Here is a 25,696-nt window from a genome sequence, read left to right on the forward strand (position 1 = left end):
CACTACTCATTGCTGCTTACGGCAAAGGCATGAAGATCAGCACCAATTCATCATCCCTCTCAGAAGAATTGATGTCTTAAAACAGGCAAATTGGCCACAACCCACTCCTTTCTTTTGTCACATCCTTCAGTTGTTGCTTCTTTTCTTCTCTGCAAATGCTATAAAATGAAGAGCAACATGAATAGCGACAAAGAGTAGTTGATGGTTTGGTATTGTATAATTCTCACATTAGACTGACTGCGTTAGATATTTCACTAGTTTTAGTTTTTAGCTTTTTTTCTTTTTTGCCATTGTCATTTTTTTTCTTCTTTTTGGGATTGCTTCATGGAGATTAGCTGACTGATAGTATTATTGATACTTCTTGTGGGATTTAAACTTCCCAATTGGGATCCTTCTTTGTAACCTAGTATGTGTAATTGTTAGATGAATATCTAAATTCTGATGGAAATTTGAGGTTCTCTTGGAAACATATGGTTGTTACTGTAATTTATTTATTGAAGTCATGGAGTGATATAACATAATATTTATTGCAGTTCATTTGGTGAGGTATCAAACAATATATGTATATGGGGGGTGTCTTTCATTCCAGTAGAAATTGTAATTTAATTTTTTCCCCCACCCATCATTTCTATGTGAGGCATGTTCTCTCTTTAACTCAGCACTTTATAAAAAGGGTTTTTTAAGTTTTCTTTGACACGCTACTTTTAAATTAACTTATTGGCTTAAAATAAGTTGATAAATAAATTGTTACTTACAGAAGTTAATTTATTTAGTAATCTCTTATTTAACTTATTAGCTTTTTAACTCTTCTATGCATAAATAAGGGTAAGCATGGTCCGGATTAGACTCGATTGAGGTAAAATCAGGACCAATCCGTTATCTACGGTTCCTGAAAAATTAGAGCCAATCCAATCCGTTTAAATCATGGAACCAATCCAAACCAATCTATTTAAATACGGATTGGATCGGTTTAGGACCACGGATTCACATAATTAAATAACAAATATATATATATATATATAACACTTTAATTTTATAAAACTATAAATATAGCGCTATATCAATTTCACAATAGCAGCATCTATTTCTATAACAGCGACATATTGTTCTAGAATTTAAACAACCATAAGAAAACTGGTTTTACTATAAGTATTTAAACCATTACAAATTAAAATTAAAAACTAACAAACAAAAGTAGTAAAAGAAGATATTATACGGTTTTAGGTTTGAGTTTAGATTTTATATAAAATAAGAGAAGATACTATAGGGGAGGATGTATAATAAAAATATATACTATTTGTATGCGGTTCGGATCGGTTCTAATCCGGAACCGTGGGGTTCAATCCAGAACCAATCCGTGTACTACGGATTTTTAATTCTTCAATCCGGAACCGAACTGCGGATTTAAAAAACCAATCTAAACCTATCAGATTGGACTGGACTGGATCGGATTACGAATTTTACGAATTCCTTACTCAGCCCTATGCATAAAGGGTTTATTGGCAGGAATGAGAATAGCAAAATGACAATTCACTTATTTTAGCAAATTGTGCTTTTAAACCAGCTTATCAGATCTTGTAAATGAGGAATGCTCTTTTGGAATCACCAAATTGACATGAAAATAACAAGTTTGCCTTAGATTTAGGCCTATTTTTAGAATTGACTTTTTTAGTAATTTTATAATTTTTTTACAAAAAGATATGTAAAAAAGTAAAAAGAATAATTGACTTTTTGTAATGACTTTTTGAAATACAAAAATAAGTAGATCGATTAGAACCGAACAGATAAAAATAGGGAACTGGATTGATAAAGTCTTCTATAATCAATAGTACCCTTAAGAAAATTTTATTTATACACAATTAACTAAAAGCTTGTCTTGCAACAAGATGTGTTGGCTTGATTACAGACCTGGAAAACTTAGATATACATAGAAACTAAAAGTAATTTGCAAAATACAAAATATTTCACCATATTCGCATTCCAGTCCGAAGCACATCTCTTATTAAGAGCATCCACCAAAACTTGGCAGTCAGTCAAGATGGATATGCATGAGATCCCTTTGGCTGCTGCCCACATAAGTGTACTCAAACAAGCTTGTGCTTCCGCATTAATGGAGTCAGCAGGTGATTGAAGTAGATCCACGCAATCCCTGCATAACAATGAGCTGCTCTCCAAGATCCATCACTGATGAACGTCCAAACCTGATAATCAGAGTCATTACAAAGCGAATTCACAAGGATACAAGCTCCTTTAGCAAATTGTTCAAACCTTGTCAAACAAGTTATTGACAAATTTATTAGCTCGCCTGCGGCTCTCACTGTTAATCAAGTAAGTTTCAAATTTGTCAAACTGTCCAATGTGTCCATAAGTCTTCCACCGAAAGCAGGACCATAGTTTCGCGCATTTCTACACCACGGTTTTGCTTTCTGGGAGCTATCCCCATTTTTCTACTTTCTGCTTCTGTCTGGGTTGTGGGTGTGGAATGCTTGTATGCTGCTGAAGGAAAAAGTAAGGGTGGTGATGATAAGAAGCATTGATCTAACACTTATATGAGAGTAAAACAAAGATTTGTAAGTAATGTTGCATGTGTGTAATGCTTGTATGCTACAGAGGGAAAAAGTAGTACTTTGATCTAAAGATTTGTAAATAATGTTACTTGTGTGTAATTGTTAAAACCTACCATCACCTACTCCACCTACTACACCTACCACCACCTACTACACTTACTCCACCCACTTCACCTATTACATCTCCTATATAAGGAGCACCTCACCATTTGTAATTACAACACATATCAATCAATAATATATCAATTTTAACATGGTATCAGAGCAAGGTTAAGCATTTAGTATTTTTCGCTTCACCGGCGGGCGGCAACCTCGCCTTGGCTGCCCGCCGGACCTCAACCTAGTCCGCTAGAATTTTCTACACATACCTTGAAATTTCTTCGAGTTCACCACCTTCACGCCCAACTCTTTCGAGTCGCTGTCCTTGACTCACCCAAAGCACTCTCTCTCTCCATCTTCAAGTGTTCTTTTTGAGTTCTTCTTCTTAATTACAAAAATGCCAGCCATTGCTATTGGGAGATTTGATGGCTCATTTAGCATGGGGTCTATTAAGTCCTATGTTGCTGAGTTCATATCAACCCTCCTCTTTGTCTTCGCTGGAGTTGGTTCTGCTATAGCTTATGACAAGGGGACATCGGATGCAGCCCTTGATCCATCGGGGCTAGTAGCCGTTGCTATATGCCATGGATTTGCTCTCTTTGTTGCAATCTCCGTTGGGGCCAACATTTCCGGTGGCCACGTAAATCCAGCTGTCACCTTCGGATTGGCTCTTGGTGGACAAATCACCGTCTTCACCGGCATCTTTTAATCACCGTCCTCACCGGCATCTTTTACTGGATTGCACAACTTGTTGGTTCCATTGTGGCATGTTACCTACTCAAATTTGTCACTGGAGGCTTGGCAATTCCGACCCACAGCGTGGCGGCCATCACCTTTGCACCGAGCCACCACCTCTGTTGAACCTAGACCATCACTTCTGCCCACAAGCAAGTCTCATGAACCTGTAAATCCACTAACTTATTTACAGAACCCGCGAAGGCAGCAGCAAAGATGCTACATACAAGCACAGTTAGCACCTTAACTCCATACATTTGTGAGAAGTAATAACAGAGAGCAGTGAGTCAAGACTGAAGAAGTGTAAGACAGTAACATGCACAGTTTCTATTTCAGCACAGAAAGCAAAGCATCTCTCTTTCCTGCACCTGGGCTCTCTCTTCTCGGTGGTGTATGAAAACAAACAAGGCAGCATGTTTGTTTTTTTTTCTTTTTTCAGAGAGAATCACACGGCACACATGACATGCATTTACTCTCTCCCTCTCGGCAGACCTATGCACATGGGCACACACTCAACACACTGCCCCATACACACACATGCACGACATCCCACTCTCTTCATCATGTACCCCACTCTCTCTCTCTCATTTTTTCACACTTTCAAACCCACTTTAATCATATCCCTCCTTTCTCTTAATTTATTCCACCCACGTTATTTCACTCTTTTCTTTTATTTTAATATATATATATATATATATATATATTTTTTATTATAATATATTTTCCCTATCCCTACCATTGTTAGTGAGCATCACCCGTTTTCCATTATCTTATTATTATTTTTTTTTATATTCCACCAAAAAAAAAAACAACACAAAAAAAAAAAAAAAACAAACAAAATTACACCGATGTTTTTCTTATCACCCATCCACAAATATTTTTCTCTATTTTCTTTATCCATTGTTTTATTTTATTTTATTTTTCTTATTAAACAAAACAACAACACAAAATAACACGAACAACATTCCACAACCTTGTTATTTTATTCATATAAGGGGATCAACCCCGATCACAATTTTACACCAAAAAAAAAACAACCACATCCCCAGGCGGGATTTTTTTTTTTCTTCTCTACTCTGCCGCCGGTCTCTTCTTTTTGCCTCCGTCCTGGGCGGCCCTTGACGGTGCTGTCTCCGTGTTTCCCACGCCACCGAGCACGTTCACTCCCCCCTGCTCCTCTACTGCAGCATATAGCGGACCTCCAAATCGGAACATAACGGTGGCCTTCCGCTTCAGCTCCTTATTTTCTGCCTTTAGCACACTTATCTCTGCTCGCGCATCCTTATACATGCGTTGGAGTAGAGCCAGTTGGGCGTTTAACTGCTGCACCTCATTTGTCCTACTCTGCAGCCGGTGCGACAAGTTTGTGACCGCCGTCATGGTCTCCACACATGACTTCAAAGTATACTGATTGGCCTCAATATCCGTTTGCACTGTCATTTTTTGCTCCACAGACCGCATCGGAAAGTTCAACGGAGCAAAACCAGAGGTGTTTGGTTGAGGTTCACGGGCCACCGCACCAGTTATCTCTCTTGTTGACTCGTTGAGGTCGGGAAAGAGAGTGAGCAGACCACGGAAAGACGAGGCCATTTTCTGGGCAACAGAGTGTTACAGAGTATTACAGAGTTTCTCTCTCAAATAACGAAGAGTTTTTTCAGAGGTTTTTAGCAGGTTTTTTGTCTCAGCCTCTACCTCAGCCTCAGCCTCCGTCTTGGTTAAATAGCCGAGGCAGACACGCACATCGTGCGCCGCTCGGCACTAGACGACAACCTGGGCGCACAAGCCAAGTCATGCGCATCGCCATAATGTCCGGCACACCTTTTTATGGATTGGGCACGCCTTTTGATGGCACGCCTTTTGATTGGGCACGCCTTTTGAGGGCGCGACTTTTTAAGGCTTGATATATATATCCATGTATATCGATTTGGGCAGCCTATCTACACCATCATACAGTGTATTCTACAACGGTCCGACATGACCCCATAAACTGTCCCGACATTTGATTCCGGTTAGCTTTTTCAACGGTCCGACATAACCCCATAAACTGTCCCGACATTGATTCCGGTTAGCTTTTCCAACGGTCCGACATGACCCCCTAAACTGTCCCGACATTGATTCCGGTTAGCTTTTACAACGGTCCGGCATGATCCCATAAACTGTCCCGACATTGATTCCGGTTAGCATCTCCATCGGTCCGGTGTGACCTCGTCAACTGTCCAGACTTTATCTGCTACAACGGTCTGCCACAACCATACAGTGTCCTCTACAACGTTATGACACCACCATACAGTATCCTCTACAACGTTATGACACCACCATACAGTGTCTTCACCAATGGTCTGACACGACCATACAGTGTCTCCTATCCTCTTTTATTTTTATGTATTAGTCTATTTTCTTATTTTGCTACTCTCTCTAAACTCAAGTTGGTTAGTTCCTATCCCCCTTGAGTTTGCGGGGGCTGTTAAAACCTACCATCACCTACTCCACCTACTACACCTACCACCACCTACTACACTTACTCCACCCACTTCACCTACTACATCTCCTATATAAGGAGCACCTCACCATTTGTAATTACAACACACATCAATCAATAATACATCAATTTTAACAGTAATGCTTGTAGGCTACTTAGGGAAAATCTACAAATTCTTAAGTAGATTATAAAATTACCATGTAGAAAAATTATAAGTACATTTAATTTTTTAATTCTAACCGTAAATTAAACTGTTCACTCAGTTCAAGCAGTTCAATTTAAAGATATTAAGACTAAATCTGAGTTTTAATCTATTTTTATCTATGGGATAGGCATTGGTTAACAAAAAGAATTTATGTCAAAAAACATTTCTCTATATGTTTAGGCAATGTTTATAGATTTATATTTTTATTTATGTATAGATTGAATTCTTCTTCTTCTTTTTTTAATTATAGTTAGAATAGTTAAATTAATTAATTTTCAAACTTGAAAGTAAATAAATAAATAAATAAAATTTATAGTGCTGGATTGGACCCAAAAAAAATGGCATTAGATGGATTGGGCAAAGACAACTTGGCACAAATGCTGTACTATATATTTATTTTGTGACTAACTAAAGTTACTGTGAGGCGGGGTTTATATTTTAGGAGAATTGTGTATTAATGGGACAAATTAAAAAAGTTACACTACACATTCGAATATTTTAGATACAAGTTTGACACACAAGAACACTTACGTCATACATAGAAAATGACTTGCACTAAACATAAGATAAGACATATTTGTACTACATAAAAATGAGATTTTTTTTTATTCCAATTGATTTGAGATTGACTAATGCTATATGTATCAATTAGTATACTAACTAGTGTATCAATTAATGATGTGACATAATTTAAGATATTTTTGATATTTGTAATTTGTATAATGAGTTGGGTCAATAATAATGGTATAACTAATGTTGGTACAATAGTTACTACACTAATTGGTGCATGTAGCACCACTCTTTGAGATTTCACCTTATATTTTTTTAAGTTGAATTTATTTTAACTTTGCACCGCATGTGCAATCATTCTATACTATGTTATAAAGGGTTTTCTTAACTTTGTATTTGTTAGGAATGCATTAACTTGCCTAACCTAATTAGTTATCATGACACTCGTAAAGGTTTAGTTCCAAAAGAGAGTTTATGGGTTCAACTCTCCCTAAGGGAAATTTGAATTAAGAGACAAGCACTAGGTACTTTGCAAAGGTGATGAAATTAACTCTCATTACATGCTAATCTAACAACTAACAATTAACTTTCGTCGATCCAAAAAAAAAAAAAAAAGTATCAACTTTCTCTACCATTAGAGAGAGTAAAAAAGATAATAATGTATGGAATCTTCTATTTACACATCAACTATTCTCTCAATTCACACCAGTATCCCAAATTTCTATAACTACTATTATATCTTTCAATCAAATTACCTACACCTTCCTCCCTTATCTTCTTCCATCACCAACCTTAACCCTAACCCTATCCACCACCCCTCACCACCACCATGACGCTAGTGAGTTAAACCATGGTGTGTGCAAATAGAAACTCCGTAAATGTATAGTGTTAAATAATATTTCTTTCATAATGAGACTAAAATAACCATTTTGACATTTTCTTACATTTTTTTTTATCTACTTATTTTTTTCTGAATTTTTTGATCCCCCACACGCATTGCAAATTACTCTTTGACATTTCATATTATTTTTTACAAATTAACAAAATGCAACAATAAGTTTCTTCTTATTGACATAGACATAGTAATACTTCAGTTGGTGAAATTTGTAAATAAGAAAATATATATTATTTAAATCGTCTTTCAAGATAAATCATCCAATGATATTATTTACAACAGTTTAGTTTAGTTAACGGGGATAAAGATCTGAGACTATGGTGTGCAAGAATTTTAGCAAAACTCATAAATTAATTGTAGGGTTGAAAATTGTGAGGGTAGTTGGGAGGAGGGAACTAAAAAAGTGTGGGTGGTGAAAAGAACTAAAAACGGAGTTAAATTTTCCATTTCATTCTCTAATTTGTTTTCGATTTAACAAATTTTAAATGAATTTCAATATGTAATTATGAATTAGAAGTTTTAGCCGTTATATCATTGGATAAAATATAATATAAAAATATATATATATATATATATATATATATATATTTATCTTTTATGCTAGATAAAATTTTTATAATTCACTTAATTTTTTTACTCTAAAATGTTACTGATCAAGTGATGATATACATATTTGTTAGTTAATACTTCAAATAAAATATTAATGATATAACACAATTAAAACAAGGCTTCAATGCAATTTAAATTAAAGCAACTTATATACATGATTTCAACTATTTTTTCTTTTAAAATTTAAAATTAGTACTATTTAATTTTAAAATAAATTTTAGTTATTTGTTTATGACTTTGGATAGCGCATGTTTTATGCTAGGCATATCCAATATTTAAAACAAAACCAGCAAACGCAATGAGAGGAAAAAAATAAAATTGACAAACCAAAACAACAAAAATCAAAATAGGTGTTATCTAACAATGATTTTTGGAAGGCATATGTTGATGGAGCTCTTCTGAAATTTTGGAGAAGCAAAAAAGTGTGTACCGCAATTTTTTTGTCTTCCTATCTCAAAAAGCTTGGTTGTTAAATTATGTTTCGAGATACCCATACCACAAAATCCTAACATTATCTAACAGTATTATTCAGGCCAATTGAATTCCCACATTATCACAATAATCAAACCCTAACTTTAACCTTGCTACCGAGAAATGGCTTAGCTACAAAACAAAGATTCAAGTACCAAAAAACCTCTGCTCAAAACCGGGCCACTTAGAACAAAAATATTCCAGTGAATAATACACTAATGTTGTGTTTGGTTGGAGGATTTGGAGAGGGATTTAGAAAGGGAAAAGGAAAAGGAAAAGGTATGTGAAAGTAGGTGAAATATAGGCATGTTTTATTCACATTTCACCTACCTTTTCCATTTCCCTTTCCAAATCCCTCCCCAAATTCCCCAACCAAACACAGCATAAAAGTTGATCTCAAGCCAAAATATGATAACAGTTAGAATCCATCTTATCTGAACATTTGATTCAAGAATATCTTTAGCATGTCGCTTGTCAATAGCCCAGCCTTTGGTTCTGCTTCTGTCTTCTTCTGTCCCCATCTGTAAGAATGTTCAACATTTGATATTGCACCTAGCACGGTTCATCCTCCTTCGGTGAAAGATAGCAGATATTTCTATTGAAGGGTGATCTCAAATATAACTCCTTCAAGATTTCCTACCACTGATCGGCTCCCAACAATTTCAGTTATCTGCAGTCCATGGCTAATTGCTTCACTGATAACCATTGCATCCATGCTGCACAAAAAGAATTGGGTAATTGTATGACAAAATAGATCATGCAGGTAGAAGAAAAGCGTGCTCTCATTATAGTTAATATGTTTCTCATCAAATCATCAAATACGTTTGTATCACTTCCGGTGTTGCAAGTATCTAGAGACAAGCAGGGGAGGCAGTTTAAAAGTTTCAATTTCACAACAATTACAAGATTTTTGAAAATTAAGACCCATGTCGCTTTGGTCCTCAAAATCTCAATTTTGGCAAACAAAAATACAAAAAAGAACCACCAAATCTTCTAAATTACCCATAAATTTTCGGGGAATAAAAGCTGGTTAAGTATTAAAAGGGGCAGCCTGATTATCACATTTCAATTAGGACATGCACCATAATTCACATTGGTTTGACATGCCACTGAATATTTAATAAAATCTTAGAATAGATATTTCCCCAAAAAATCACTTTTATCAACACCCATTAAATGTGATTGTACAAATGAGAATCTGCATAATTGTGCTGAGGCAGGAACAATACTAATTGGAGTTCATTTTTTACGATGAAACACATTGCGTTACTCTTCTTTTTTTTATTGAAAATTCCCTGAAATTCTTATTATTACAATTTAAAATGAAGCAGTTCCATAAACCATGGTAACAATAATATCAAGAGAAGCATATGTATATGAATGAGTTACTTACACTTTGGCTCGGGAAACATAAGCCAGTAGGAATTTGCAATTTCCTTCCTCCCGAATGTGGAGGAGCTGTTGCACGGTATCAAAAAGCAACGGGATGCTAGACTGTTGAAAGCTTACAAGTTGTCAAGGCTTTCTTTTCTCACTTTTCTTCTTAGGTTTTAATATTTTCAAAATAAGAAAGCAAAAGTTCCAACATATATGAGCTACTAGCATCCAACATTTGGATCCAGTAACAGCACTTCAAAACAAATGTTTGAAGTTTCAATAATACCAAATATTGCACCTACTTGAGATCAAACACATGCTAGGAATGCAAATGGCATGGTCACAAAATGATCCAATTTAATTTTTTCAAAGGATATAAACACAATCTAGTCTTGTAGCTGAAGTCATTTCCATAAACCACATAAATAACAACTGGCATCATTGATTACAAATAGTGGTAATAGTAGTAAGCCCTAGCAGCAGTGGCACTAACAGTAGTACTATAAGAAAAGTTTTATTCTTAAGGTTGTTTTATTGTTTTCAATTTCAAACACAATTAAACACGTTTCAATAACCTTGAATATAAATGATTATTAATAATACTAATAGTTGAATCTACATGATTAAATACCGTAGGCATATGTATACATGTGTGCTTTCATGTGTATTTAGATGTATGTATTGTATGTGCATAGGCTTGTATGCATATTACTTGAAACCTCAAGGATAAAAATGAAAATTAGGATATAAATATCAGCACCAAGAACCAGATCAAATCCACCTGGATGCCTATTCAAAATTTGGTCGAGCTGATCAGAATTTCCCCATTCCAGCCTCTCCACCATTAGCCCTGCACGAAAAAGGTCAAAAACAGGATATCAACTTATCCAAACATAAATGTATAATTTTCAGCATGGTTACTCACCAGCAGAACCATTAGAATTGTCAGTAGACGAGTGGAGATCTATATTTTTATTCAGGATCTGAAAATGGACAAATTATGTAATTAATCTGAAAATGGACAAATTATGTAATTAATCAAAAAAGTAACAATATGAAAAGATTAGATACAGAACTCATCCAATTTTTTTTCAAAAAAATGAAATTTAATTCAGTGACCTTGCCTTGAGGACTTCCTCATTATGGTCTGTTAATATGACTTCACAGCAAAATCTGCTGCAGAGAATTCCAGTAACACCTGCACTTTGGGGCGCAGCATTTAGTCTATATCATGAAGGTCTTAAATGAAAAAATTCTATGAAAATATATCAAATTATGCATGCACTGCTACATCAAAGGGAATAACGTGGGCTAACCATAATAAATGACTTGTGAAGAAACAAAGGGAGACAAAAATTCCCATAATATGAAAAACTAAAAATTACAAGTCTAATTACAAGTCATAGCAGCGCACTTTTTGCCCTCTATGCCTTTAAATTAGGAAATAATATAGACCAATGGACCATAATAAAGATATTCCACAAAAACTTTTTCTAAGTCCACAAGCTCTTAAACACCTACTCATCTTGTAAAGAAGCTAATATTATCCAAGAATACTAAAAGCATCAAAGAATGAATGGAACCTTAGAATTGAAAGGTGGTCAACTACTCCACACTCCCAAGTCATATGGAGCATCGACTATGAAAACCAGCCTTCTGTAATTTCATCATTTTACTGATCCAGAATAAGATACTATCTTATGGAGCTGTCCATATGATCACACAGAAACTTCAAGGGAACAAAGAAGCCCAAAACTCCTCGACAGAGGAAGAAACAATTCACCATTGAATAGAGGACAGTGATTGAAGAATAATTTTCTGAGAAATGCCTTCACTTTCTGGGTCTCTATAAATCCTCAACTTCAAAACTTTTTCTTTTTTGGACAGAGAACCGTCATATCATCCAACTACATAATCTAGGGCAGGAGTTTTATTCAATAGTGTTGAATACCTCGCTTTTGTTGTCTAGTTTGACAACTCACTTTCAGAACTCTAGTGTTGCAGTATTCTAGAAAATGCTTCTAAATTGTTTTGCATGATCTATCAATTGATCTAGAGGATTTTTTTCTTTTTCTTTTCAGATTGCTTTCTTAACATAAAAATTAACATTCATGGAAATAACAGAGTTTTGGCTCTATCAAACTGCATGGAAGCAGATATCTATTGGATTATAGATATATAAAATTTGAACAGTAGAAGAAACATGTAAACTCGTGTCAGAATCACTTACCAACACCAGAGCCTAATTCTATCACAGAACATCTGCTGAGCATCTCAGGATTTTTTGAAAGGTAATTATTCAAAAGAGTTGCACCAGGCCACACCAACTGCCCCGTCAAATCAAAATCAGCTGTCACAAAATAATTTGATCAAAACATAATTGCTAGATCATATGGAAAGACGGCACATAGCGTTAGGCAAACATGTACTCAATACTGTTGAAACAATCTTCTGTGTAAAATAAATAAGTTGAAACCAAATCAAGCAAATAAAATAAATTACTTACAGAATTTATTTACCGAACCGAATAAATAATTAAAAAGATCAAGTCGAGTGTGTGACACTCAGTCTTTAAGACAGATTCGCCCCACTCCGGTGCTTACGGATAAATAGCGTCTATCTCCCAGGATACAATGATCTTTACACAAATTGTAGTAGCACTCCAAACAATTTGTATGGCGAACTAGAACCTGTGTTTTATACTCCCTGAATTTTTTTTCTAAAAACTAATATGAAAAACAATGCAAAAGAGAGCAAAAACGGGAAGAGCAAATGAATTTTTCTCGATTTCAGGATGTCCCAAAACTGTTGGAATTATTCTGAATTTTTAGGCAATCTAGAACCTGTTGGACAGATCCGAACAGGTGCAAATAGAAGTCAACAGGTGCAGAATTCAAATGAACAGATTTGAATTCAAACAGAACAGGTGCAACACTGTTTTGAACAGATAACTGCTGGGCAATTTTAATCTGTTGGAAACTGCTGGCAGTTTTAAACCAGTCTGGGAAGAAGTGAACCTGTCCAGTGCAAAACAGGTTGAAAACTGTTTGGACTGGTTTTGGAAAAAGACCCTGATTGGGAGCAAAAAATTTGAATTCAAATTGGAGCATAATTCAAATTTTTCTTGCAAAAAATTTTGGAAAAATTCAAATAAATTTTGTCAAAAAAATTATAGTTAGGACCAACCTGACCCACAACCCACACCCGTGCCCTACTCGGCTCGGCCAGTCGGGGACAGCGACGCACGTGCGTGTGGTGATTTGAGCCAAAATTCAATTTGTCCATAACTCCTCCTTTCTACAAACTTTGGGTGCTCCTTGGGGCACAACCCAAGTGTTGTCACCTAGAATGGGACAAGCCTTACAAGGAAACACACATTTTATTCTTTAATTGTCCAATTCCACGAACCCGAAAACGATGTCAACTTCCCATTCACTCATAAATAGTTTTGACGAACCGTCTTCACCGTGTGACTTGCCATTCGGCAAGGAACACGTCACCTCTTTGAACCCACCCCAAAAGACGTGTGGGACCCATTCAAATTTGGGCTCAAAGTTGGCCCAAAATAAGCCTATAAAACCATAATTCCAACAATCTCTCACATGAATGGAATTTGACAAAAAGAAAATGCAACATGATCTAATTACAAAGAGTACAGAAATTGAAAATATTCTGCAAAGGATAGGTAGCTTTTGGCCTTGAACCTTTCCTTGTGAGACACTATCGGATTTACTAGCTAACCAGTGAACATGATGTCTTGAACTGTTCAGCCATTGTGTAAACCAGGACAATAGAACTCACACAATATATTACCAGACACAATTTAGTTCTCACAATTGTGTTCATTTTGGCCCTGAACAACTTGGTCTTTCATGAGTGCTCTAGAGAATTGTAGCCCTTCACAAATCTCATAAAACCAACCCAGTTCACACTCATATAGGTGATTCTTATGAACAGTATCCTGCCATACTCCACTAGGTATTCCTAGATATAAAAATCATTAAAAGTTTTACATAACCTAAAATGCTATAGGCATCACTATTTCATCATAGAAATGGGTAGGAGTTTAACTCCCCAGTGATCCTTATGAGACATACACAACTCGGTTGTCCCTTTAAACCTAGATCTTGGGATTTCCAGTTAACTAGGTTGGGTTGCCGTTGTGATAACTCTTATTTAATAAGCTTAAGTCCCATTACCCTCGATGAATTCTCAATTAACTCTCTTGCTAACCCTTTGGTTAGTGGATCCGTTATGTTGTCTTTAGACTTTACATATTCAATGGAAATAATTCCATTAGAGAGTAGTTGTCCACGGTGTTATGTTGATGACAAATGTGTCATGACTTACCGTTATACATATGACTCTGTGCTCTACCTATTGCTGATTGACTATCGCAATGTATGCATATAGCAGGCACCAATTTTGGCCACATTAGAATATCTTCAAGGAAGTGACGAAGCCATTCTGCTTCTTTCCCAGCTTTATCTAAAGCTATAAATTTTGATTCCATAGTAGACCTAGCAATGCAAGTCTGTTTGGAAGATTTCCAAGATACAGCCGCCCCACCAAGAATAAAGACATACCCACTGGTAGATTTTGAGTCTCTAATATCCGATCTCCAGTTTACATCACAGTATCCTTCAAGCACTACTGGATATCTAGTATAATTCAACCCAATGTTACGAGTAAATCTGAGGTATCTTAGAACCCTTATAATTGCTTTCCAGTGTTCTACTCCTGGATTACTCGTATATCTACTTAATTTACTTACTGCATAAGCTATATCTGGGCGAGTGCAGTTTATCAAGTACATTAAGCTTCCAATAATTTGGGCATACTTTAATTGAGAAATACTTTCTTGTACATTCTTAGAAGAAACAAATTAACATCCACAGGTGTTCTAGCAAGATGATCATCATCTTTGCTGAATTTGTCAAATATTTTCTCAATGTAATGAGATTGTGACAAAACATAACCTTCTGATGTTTTGGTAATTTTCATACCAAGGGTTGGTTTGGGGTGTCCTAAAAAAGTGCACTTTTTGTCTTTTTACAAAAAGATGTGCAGAAAAGTAGAGAGGTGATGTGATGGAAAAAAGATAAAAAGATGGATTATACAGTAGATGCCAAACAAGGCTCAAGTATTACATTAGCAATCCCCATGTCCTTCATGTCAAAATATTTATTCAACATTTTATTGATAATTTTAGCCATGTCATTATTACTACCTATGATGAGCATATCATCCACATAAAGACATACTATAACATAATATTTGTTTGTGTTTTTAATATAAACACATTTGTCACATTCATTAATTTTAAATCCATTTGACATCATTGCCTTGTCAAATTTCTCATGCCATTGCTTTGGCGCTTGTTTTAAACCATATAATGATTTAACCAATTTACACACTTTCTTTTATTTTCCTGGAACAGAAAATCCTTCTAATTATTTCATGTAAATTTCTTCATTTAACTCACCATTTAAAAAAACTGTTTTCAAATCCATTTGATGAATTTCTAGATTGTACAAAGATGCAATGGCAATTAGCATTCTAATGGATGCTATTCTAGTAACTGGTGAGTATGTGTCAAAGTAATCAAGACCTTCTTTTTGTCTAAATCCTTTGACTACAAGTCTTGCCTTGTATTTGTCAATTGATCCATTCTCAATTTTCTTTTAAAAATCCACTTGTATCCAAGAGGTTTACAACTTGGTGGCAGATCCACCAATTTCCAAGTGTGATTTTGCAAGATTAATTCAACTTCACTGTTTACAGCTTCTTTTCATAAAAGAGCCTCAGGACTGAACATAGTTTCTTTAAAAGTTAAAAGCTAATTTTCTAACAAAAAAGTTAGAAAATCTGGACCAAAAGATTTTGAGGTTCTAGCATGTTTACTACACTTAGATTTCTCTTCCTCATTTTAATCCATCTCTTTATTTTGTTCTTGATCTTATTCTTGTTCTTGATCATGACTAGTAATAGCATCATAAGATCTTCTATTAGTACTAGTCTCTTATCCAGTTTTTTTTGGAAACACATGTTCAAAGAAAGACGCATTCCAAGATTCAATAATAGCATTTACATGCATTTCGGAATGTTCTGACTTATGAATCAAAAATCGATATGTACTACTATTCATGGCATAACCAATGAAAACGCAATCAATAGTTTTAAGACCTATCTTAGTCTTTTTAGGATTAGGAATAGCCACTTTAACCAAACACTCCCTACACTTTTAAGTATTTATAGGATGGTACTCTCTCATACCACATTTCATAAGGTGTTTGATTCACTTTCTTTCGGGGTACTTTATTAAGTATATAATTAGCAGAAAGTATTGCTTCTCCCCACAAGTTCTGAGGTAATCCAGAACTTATTAACATGGCATTCATCATTTCTTTTAAAGTCCTATTTTTCCTTTCAGCAATTCCATTTTGCTGAGCTGAATAAGGAGCGGTGGTTTGATGAAGTATTCCATGTTCTTTACAAAACTCACCAAACGGTGATTCATATTCACCACCTCTATCACTTTTAAGTTTTTTAATTTCCTTACCAAGTTGATTTTCAACTTCATTTTTATATTGAATGAAAGTTTCCAAAGCTTCATCATTGGTTCGAATTAAATAAACATAACTATATCTAGTATAGTCATCTATAAAAGTGATAAAATATTTTTTCTCACCTCTAATTTGAATTGATTTAAAATCACAAATGTCACTATGAATTAATTCAAGTGGCCCCGTATTTCGTTCAATTGAATGAAAAGGAATTTTGGATAATTTTGCCTCAACACAAATTTTACATTTATGATTTGAATCAATTTCAAATTCAGGTAAACATTCCATATTAATTAATCTACGCAAAGATCCATAATTAACATGTCCTAGTTTACCATGCCATAAATTTAAAGACTCAAGCAAGTAAGAAGAACATGTATCTTTATTAATAACAGAGGGTACAACAGTCATTACATTCATTTTGAAAAGGCCATCAGACTGTAACCTTTTCCTACATACATTCCGTTTTTGGTAAGTACAAATTTGTCACTTTCAAAACTAACCTAAACCCATTTTTACTCAACAAAGATCTATAGACTAGATTCTTGCGAATATCCGGAACATGCAGCACATTGTTGAAAGTAAGTTCCTTTCCAGATGTCATCTTCAGAATAATCTTTCATTATCCTTCAACTTTAGAAATGGAGGAGTTGCCCATAAAAAGTTGTTCACCGTTGTCCACTACAGAATAAGATATGAACATCTCTTTGTTGGCACAAATGTAGCGAGTAACTCCAGTGTCCACACACCATTCTTTAGGATTTCCGACAAGGTTTACCTCGGAAACAACTGCAAAGATTTATATCATCTACACCATTGAAAATTTTGTCCACTTCGGTTATATTGGCTTGAGCAAGCTTCTTGCTTGATCTTCCTTTGCGTTTGCGTTTGCTACGGCAATCTTTAGCCTGATGTCCCTCTTTGCCACAGATGTAACATTTGCCATTGAACTTGTACTTTTTAGTTTTCCCTCCTTTAGCGCCTTGTGCGGAACTTTCTCCAAAAAACTTTCGTTTCTTTGCTTTTGGAGCATGTTCCACCACATTTGCCTCAGATTTCATTGGATGCTTACCAGCCCGCTTCTCAGAATTGTGGTTGTCCTCCTCAATCCTCAAACGCACCATCAATTCTTCCAAAATCATTTCTTTGCGCTTGTGTTTAGGGTAGTTCTTGAATTCCTTTCAGCCTTGTAGCAATTTTTCAATTAAGGCAGCAACTTAGGATTCATGGAGAGACATGCCTTTTATATGAATGTCATGCAGAATGAGTTGGAGATCTTAAACTTGGCTGATCACAGTCTTAGAATCAACCATCACAAAGTCCAAAAATTTACCTACTACAAATTTCTTCGAACCAGCATCCTCTGTTTTGTACTTTTTCTCCAAAGACTCCCAAAGTTCCTTTGTCGTTTTGATAGGACTGTAGACGTTGTATAATGTGTTGTCAAGTCCGTTCAAGATGTAATTCCGGTAAAGGAAATCAGCATGTTTCCAGCCATCGACCGCAGCAACCACTTGCCGGTCAGTTTCATCCTCGTTCAGAGTAGGAGCATCCTCACGGAGGAAACGCGCCAGGTTGAGAGTAGTAAGATAAAACAGCATTTTCTGTTGTCATCTTTTAAAATCAATTCCTAAGAACTTCTTTGACTTCTCACCGTGATTGACTGGCACAGTCACAACAGGAGGAGGGGTTGGAGCAATTGCAGCCATCACATCAATACTTGTTTGAGTATTAGTTTTAGTAGCCATGAATTCTAAATTATAAAACAAAATTAGAATTAGAATTTTATACTACACAGAAAATTAAACCATAAACACAAAATTTAATTCTGTAAAAATAAAAGAAACAAGAATTGTAACTTTTATTTCCAATTAATTTGAAAATAAAATAAAATTTTATTTAAACAGATTAATTTCACACAGAAAATTAAATTTCTGTAACACTTCAAACATTAAAATACTGAAATAAAATTTTAATTAATGAATACTCATAAATTATTTCTAAAAATCAAAATTAATTTCTGACCAATTTCACAAATAAATATTCTGAATTGTTAATGACTATCAGTATATTACTACTAGTTGTCAAACAAAATAAACAGTATATTACTACTATTTGTCAAACAGTATATTACTATTATTTGTTTTTTCATCCAGAATATTATTTTGTAAAATCACAAAAAATAATTTCTATAAGAAGAAGAAAAGAAGAAAATGAAACAAACGAAAAATTCTGTATAAACAGAATAATTCGATTCTATCTTAAGATCGTTGGAACAATCTTCTGTGCAAAATATATAAGTTGAAACCAAATCAAACAAATAAAATAAATTACTTACAAAATTTATTTACCAAACCGAATAAATAATTAAAAAGATCAAGTCGAGTGTGTGATACTTTATCCTTAAGACAGATTTGCCCCGTTCTGGTGCTTACGGATAAATGGCATCTATCTCCCAGAATACAATGATCTTTACACAAATTGTAGTAGCACTCCAAACAATTTGTACAGCGAACTAGAACATGTGTTCTGTACTCCCTAATTTTTTTTTTCTAAAAACTAATATGAAGAACAATACAAAAAAGAGCAAAAATGAGAAGAGCATATGAATTTTTCTCGATTTCAAGATGTCCCAAAACTGTTGGAATTATTCTGAATTTATAGGTAATTTGGAACCTGTGGGGCAGATCCAAACAGGTGCAAATAGAAGACAACAAGTGCAGAATTCAAATAAATAGATTTGAATTCAAACAGAACAGGTGCAACACTGTTTTGAACAAATAACTGCTGGGCAATTTTAATCTGTTGGAAACTGCTAGTAGCTTTAAACCTGTCTGGGAAGAACTGAACTTGTTCGGTGCAAAACAGGTTGAAAATTGTTTGGACTGGTTTTGGAAAAGACACAGATTGGGAGCAAAAAATTTGAATTCAAATTGGAGCAAAATTCAAATTTTTCTTGCAAGAAATTTTGAAAAAATTCAAATAAATTATAGTTAGGACCGACTCGACCCACAACCCACACTCGTGCCCGGCCCGGCTCGGACGGACGGACGGACGGCGCGCGCACGTGTGGTGGTTTGAGCCAAAGTTCAATTTATCCATAACTCCTCCCTTCTATAAACTTGGGGTGCCCCTTGGGATCCAACCCAAGTGTTGTCACCTAGAACTTATATATACACATAAGTTCTCTTAAAGTTTCAATGTGGGACAAGCCTTACAATACAAGGAAACCCACATTTTATTCTTTAATTGTCCAATTCCACGAACCCGAAAACGACGTCAACTTCCCATTCACTCATAAATGATTATGACAAACCGTCTTTACCATGTGACTTGTCATGCGACAAATAACACGTTACCTCTTTAGACCCAACCCAAAAGAAGTGTGGGACCCATTCAAATTTGGGCTCAAAGTTGGCCCAAAATAAACCTGTAAAACCATAATTCCAACAAATACATGGTTGGGATGCCTTCTTTGTTCTAGGGAAGGCCCACTAGTCCCGAGAATAACCTCGTAGCTAGAAAGAGCCTTGTGGGTCATGCCGCCTTCCTTACATTAGGATTGGGATGCCCTTCTCGTACTCTTATGGCTAGAAAGGGTTACCTTATTACTTTATATATAATATGCTTGGTTCCAATGATTAGATCTCCTTGGCCGTCTGTAAGGTGCAGGTCCAATCTATCTAGCTAGGGCGGAAGGGCCGGGTCAAACCCGCTTGACTCAAAAAGCAAATCCCAATCCATAACCCAATACTAAGATGGAAAAGAGGAAATAAGAGCCGCTCTCTTCAACTTGTTTCGTCGTTGCCCGTCTTGCATCGTTTCCACCGTTCAGGCTTGCTAATCCACTTCTCTACCCTCTGGACTTTATAAGCTTATCGACGCCCTCCTAGGTACCGGCTAGTTATTAGCCGGCCTAAAAGGGAGACTTGGAACTTATAGGCAACTATGCTTAGGTTGAGCCCGGTTCATGCAGGCGGCAAGAACGCAATGGCAATGGGGTAAATAGGGATTTGGTGCACAAGCATTGTCTGCCGCTTTGGGAAGAATTATGAGAACGTAGCCAATTCCTTATGATGATTCTAGCTCAGTAATTAGAGGGTTAGCTCAGTAATTAGAAGTAACCCTCTGTCTTAGGTTTTCTAGTCCGAATCCAGCCTCCGGCCCTGTGCACATGTTTTTTCTCCGATGCCTACCTAGTTGAGTTAATTTCCCACCAGCTTCTATTATACCATGAGGAACCATCTCATTTATCACTCAGGGTAAGGAAAAATATAGCAGTAGATCCTGTCGATTCAGTAGAAGTAGATCTAGAACCAGCTTCCCCACCATTACCTCCACCAGCAGCATAACGCCTAGTTCCAGATCCTCTAGCAGCAAAGAGCCTACAGCAGCACTACCTAAAGTAGCAAAGCAAGGAGCAGCAATTCCAGTCACAGTAGTTGTAGCAGAGTAAGCTAGAGACAGAAGCAACGAGAAAGGCAGGAGCAGATCATTGAGTTGGAAGGAAGCTGTTGGGTTTGGGGAACTAAGCTTCATCTCTTATGGAAAAGCTGGAGGAGAAATGCTGATGGATAGACTCTGGGAGGAGTTGCATCCATAAGTGTTTTGCAATGGGGCAGTCACGTAGCACGTGAAGGGAGTCCTCCATGTTGTGGCTGCACTCTTTGCAAGACCCATCAGTAGTTAGGTGCCTTACCACTCTGACCTTATTAGTCAGCAATCTGTCTTGTCTTGCTAGCCAAAGGAAGTACTTTATCTTAGGAATGGGTTTCCCCTTCCAAATAGCCTGCCACTTCTTTGCTTCCACATCTGTTTGCTGGCCTGTGACTACGGCATCGGCGGATTTCGTACTGAAATTTCCACTCAGAGAGTCCTTCCAGATCAGAGAGTCTGCAATTCTCACTTGAAAAGGCTTGTCTAATATGGGGTATCAAGTTCATGCGGATCAGCTCCACAAAGTCACTCCACTTCCAATTTCCATCTTCATCAATGTAATCACAGACCCGATAAGACTAGCAGGTGGAATTTGTTGGGTTGCTACGTCCACCAGTGGGCCTTCACCTCTCCACCAGTCAAGCCAAAATTTTGCTCTTTGCCCATTCAAAATTAGCCGTTTACTTCCCATCTTTAGGATGTCCTTCCCCTTGAGAATGCTTCTCCAATATAGGATGACTTAGAATTTGCTTCACAATTGAAGAAAGAGGAGTTGTTTAGATACTTGCTTCCCAGAATCGAGGCCCATAGGGAATCAAGTTCTGTTACGAATTTCCAGCCCATTCTTGCCATAAGGGCTTTGTTCATTAGCCCCATGCTTCTCAGACCTAACCCTCCCTCCTCTTTGCTGCTACAGAGCTTCTCCCATGAAACTAGGTGGATCTTCTTCTTGGTTTCATTGCTACCCCCAACAACTTTGCAATTGAGTTTCTCAATCTCCTGGTTGACTAATTCGGGAATTCTGGTTGTTTGCATGGTGTAAGTAGGGAGTGATGATGAAGTGACAGATTGGACTAAAAGTGTTCGACCTGCCATGGAGAAGTGTTCAACTTTCCAGCCAGCTAGTCGGTTTTGTACCTTTTCCAACACATGGTGATAGGTTGCCTTATAGACTCTGCCATGGATTAATGGGACCAAAAAAGACTTGCCCAGGTCTGAGGTGAGAGGAATGTTGCAATTAGAACTGATGCTTCTACGCCGGAGAAGAGAGAGAGAAGACAGCATACGAACATCAAGTGGAGCAAGGTGGCGTACTCTCCTAACCAAACAAGCACATAGAAGAACGATTTGAACCAGTAACAGCAACCAACCAATTGTGAGGGCTGGCCAAACAAGAAGCACAAAAGATCCAACACTCTTGCTGTCGTTACAAGCCTAAGGGCGAAGGGTGGGACATTGATCCAAAGCTCGAGTACGGTCCGAAGCCCTTCCTCCATGAAAGGCTCGGGCAGAAGGTAGAAAGGCTAAGACAAAGCCGCTTCCTAAGTCACTCAGGTATGGCTTTGGTTACGTAAAAATACCACCTCTTCACCAGTAGCCAAGGTAGGCGCGTGAGCTCTTTAAAGTATTTAGTACCTCACTGGTGCTCTTCGCCAGATCTTTTTTAAAGCAATAAAAACTCCTTCCTTATGAAAGGGTCTCGTTCTGCTGTATGGACTTTCCCCAAGGTGTAATAAGTCTTATCTAGCTAGATCCTAAGATCTCGATCCACAGCTTAGTAATTCACAGAATACGAATAATAGGGACTAATAGGAGAATGCAAATAATAGGTCCTTTTAGCCGAATCCAGGTTTTGAGTTGACTTCTAGTTTTGGACCGATGGGAACTCCTACTCAGAAACGAGTAGCTTCCAACTTATAACACCTTTTGGGACTCTAAGCTAAGTAAGGATCAGAAATCCAAGCTTTTGAGTTTGTAGCTAGGTAGCTAAGCCAGTAGTAGTTCAGTTCAGGTCAGGGCATGAAGCTGCAGGTTCTATTTGCGGTCGTGATACAGAGATCAGAGGCAACTTGTTATATAGGTAGCTGTGCATGTTAATAGATCTTCTTCTATACTAGTAGTAGCAGTAGTGGGTGAATCGGTTTAATATGGATGGTTTTTTTCTTTATTAGACGGATAAGCACAGTTATTGCTGTATGTCCCAACATTCAGCCGAGGTAGGCTACTAACTTGCTCGTTAGAAGTAGTTAACGAACGGAAATAAGGCCATTTGATGTCTATAAGTGAAGATTGGATGGATGCCCGCTCCTTAGGTATGCTTTCAAAAGGGTTGTTTTTGATGCGTGCTGGTGTTCTTGGTCTGTTGGTTTTTCTGTTCTCGTGGGGGAAGGCGAGATTAGCGCATCTACAAGTTGAGAGTGTGCTCGGGCAAGTGGGCTAACCAGAACTACTAGTAACGGGATTTGCCTACAATCCGAGTAAGGGGAATGGAACTCTTGTTTGAGAACTTTAGCTACGGACTTAGGTTAGCTAGCTCAGCTTCTCCTATGGCTATTTGGATTAAGGAACTAGGGTAATGCGAAAACAAAGAAGGCCTAATAATGGTGAGTCGAATCAGGCGCAACAGCCGTTCCAAGGCTTTTATGCCACCGTTCAGGCCTTATTTAAGATAGGAGAATGAGGTTCAAGCAAGAGACCCCGGGTTTTGCCTAAGGCGAGTAGCAGACTCTGGTTTCAGTGCATGTGTGGAAGGCAACTCTGTTTAGCCAGCAAGCATAGGAAGAAATCCCCCTGAGGAACTTACTATTAATGCTAATCCATTAGCTCTAGCTCAGAGTTTGCCCTAAGTTGTCTCGAAGTTAGCTGTTTGGCATGAGTTTGGGCTTTTTCCTTTTTTTCTTGAAAGCTTTCGATGCAGGCAAAGAAAATCTCTCTCAAAGAGCTCCTGACAGGTGCGACAAGGTAAGAAGGTCTTTGTTCAAGTCAAGTGACTTAGCTTAGAGAAAGAAAACCGTTAGTGAAGTGTCAGGAGATGCGTACAGTTTCGGCACTCGAAGAAAAGCTACTTCTTTGATTGTTCCGGGAAGTACTACTTGAAAGTCAAGCTCTTTGTTGCAAGCCAAGCAGAACAGAAGATAGAGGAAACCGGAACTTTAGCTAGTAGACAAACTACTTTCGTTAGCAAGCAGCACTCTCATCAAGTAGGGCAAATCTCATACCCAATTGAAAAAAAGGTCTTGGAATCGACTTAGAGAAAAATACCCCTCACATTAGCAGACCCTTTAGGGAAATAAGATGAATATGTTAGAGTGGTAGAGTTTCATTTCTATTCATTTCAAACAGAAATTATATGTAAATATACTAACAGAAACCTAAATCAACAACAAACTATTGTGCCATAGAAAAGTTGGAGCTTTTACACACATAAAGAAAGAGATGGACCCAAATATGTGATCATATACAACAATGTATTAAACTATTAAAACTCTTCTCTCTAGTACAGCTTCTTCTATTATTCTCTCTCAAAACATTCCATAGCTTGGCAAAAAACACAGGAGGACATAAAACTTCCTCTCACAAATTCAACATCTTCAAAATAACTGCTCCTTCAATAAAATCAATCAACTTAGCCTACCAGTGTACAATGTGGTCAAAAAAAATCCAACTCATTTCAGCATTCTTTTAAGTTTTATCAACTACCTGAACATTTATTCAACTGATTACAAATTGTAAATACATAAAAAGTTTTATTTTTTATTTGGGGAGCATGAAATTAGGGACGAACCACTAATTATCTATATGGGTATTTCATCCTTATAATTTATCAAGCATTCATTGACTTCTTTTTCTACTCTATAAGTTACAACTTCTTATGCACTTGGTATTGTAATTTAGTGTGGTATGGCTCCTCTCTCTCTCTCTCTCTCTCTCTCTCTCTACATATATATATATATATATATATATATTCTATTAGAAAATGCAAACAGGGTTCTTGGCATGAACCCTTTCTCTGTCACAGTATTCCCAAATTAACCTTGTTCTGTAACTGTCAAATTCAAACTATGGGTTCTTTTTAACCGCACACCCTGGAGTATAAAAACGAAATTAACAACTTTAGGGCAATACATGTGATTATGTACACCTAAAAGTTGTTAATTTTGTTTTTACACAGATTCATTGGTATGGAAAACAAGTAGTGGAAGAGTGAAGATTAAATGAAAACGAAAGAACTGACTCGAGGCAGATTGGAGGCAAAAGAGCTGAAGAACTTGAGACCCAAAAGTGAAAGTAGTGAGCTGGTAACTGCAACCACAAAATCAAACCCACAACCCCTTGTTCCATTTAGAAAGAGTAAACAGCTCTTGACTGACAGTGAAATGAAAGAACAAAAAAAAAATTATATACAGAATAAGAATGAAAGAGAGATAGAGATATGATTCCATACTCATCATTGATGAAGAAAGATTCGTCTAGACAAACAATATCGTCTTCTCCTTCTTCTTCTTCTTCTGCTGTTGCTGTTGCCCTTTCCATCTATTTGGTCCTAACACGAGTGATTTGGAAAGAAAGAGGGGTTTGCTTCTGTTTACCACGAATTAACACGACTGATTTGGAGAGATGAAGGTTTGCTTCTGTTGCTGTTGGTGTTGCCCAACTTTTTCTAAGAGAAATTGGAATAGTATAATACTCTTTTTTGAATAATTTACTCTTTTTTGAATCACCTCAAAACCAGAAAAATATGAGAGA

General features: G+C 36.6%; 2 protein-coding genes across 2 annotated transcripts; one reads left to right on the forward strand and one right to left on the reverse strand.

Annotated features, from left to right (window-relative positions):
- Positions 1-2,458: 2,458 nt before the first annotated feature.
- On the reverse strand, positions 2,459-25,696 carry LOC145806645 (uncharacterized). Its single transcript, XM_082904051.1, has 7 exons — positions 25,395-25,696; positions 25,185-25,252; positions 12,178-12,297; positions 11,072-11,145; positions 10,873-10,930; positions 9,964-10,797; positions 2,459-9,286 (listed from the first exon to the last, which is right to left on the reverse strand). The coding sequence occupies exons 1-6, from the start codon at positions 25,481-25,483 to the stop codon at positions 10,616-10,618; spliced, it is 591 nt and encodes a 196-aa protein (XP_082760177.1). The 5' UTR covers positions 25,484-25,696; the 3' UTR covers positions 2,459-9,286; positions 9,964-10,615.
- Positions 3,064-3,375, forward strand: LOC114257584 (aquaporin TIP2-1). The gene has a single exon (XM_028197365.2). It carries the CDS (start codon positions 3,064-3,066, stop codon positions 3,373-3,375), a length of 312 nt encoding a protein of 103 aa, XP_028053166.2.

The sequence above is a fragment of the Camellia sinensis genome, chromosome 14, assembly GCF_055761805.1.
Source record: "Camellia sinensis isolate YWXY chromosome 14, ASM5576180v1, whole genome shotgun sequence".
Taxonomy (NCBI): domain Eukaryota; kingdom Viridiplantae; phylum Streptophyta; class Magnoliopsida; order Ericales; family Theaceae; genus Camellia; species Camellia sinensis.

Excerpts from the sequence above, each read along its gene's own strand:
- LOC114257584 (XM_028197365.2), top strand. The coding sequence starts at position 3,064 with ATGCCAGCCATTGCTATTGGGAGATTTGATGGCTCATTTAGCATGGGG.
- LOC145806645 (XM_082904051.1), bottom strand. The coding sequence starts at position 25,483 with ATGGAAAGGGCAACAGCAACAGCAGAAGAAGAAGAAGAAGGAGAAGAC. Across the intron at positions 12,298-25,184 it reads TTGCCTCCAATCTGCCTCGA|CTGATTTTGATTTGACGGGG; the intron begins GTCAGTTCTTTC and ends ATTTTGTGACAG. Across the intron at positions 10,798-10,872 it reads CAATTCTAATGGTTCTGCTG|GGCTAATGGTGGAGAGGCTG; the intron begins GTGAGTAACCAT and ends TTTTTCGTGCAG.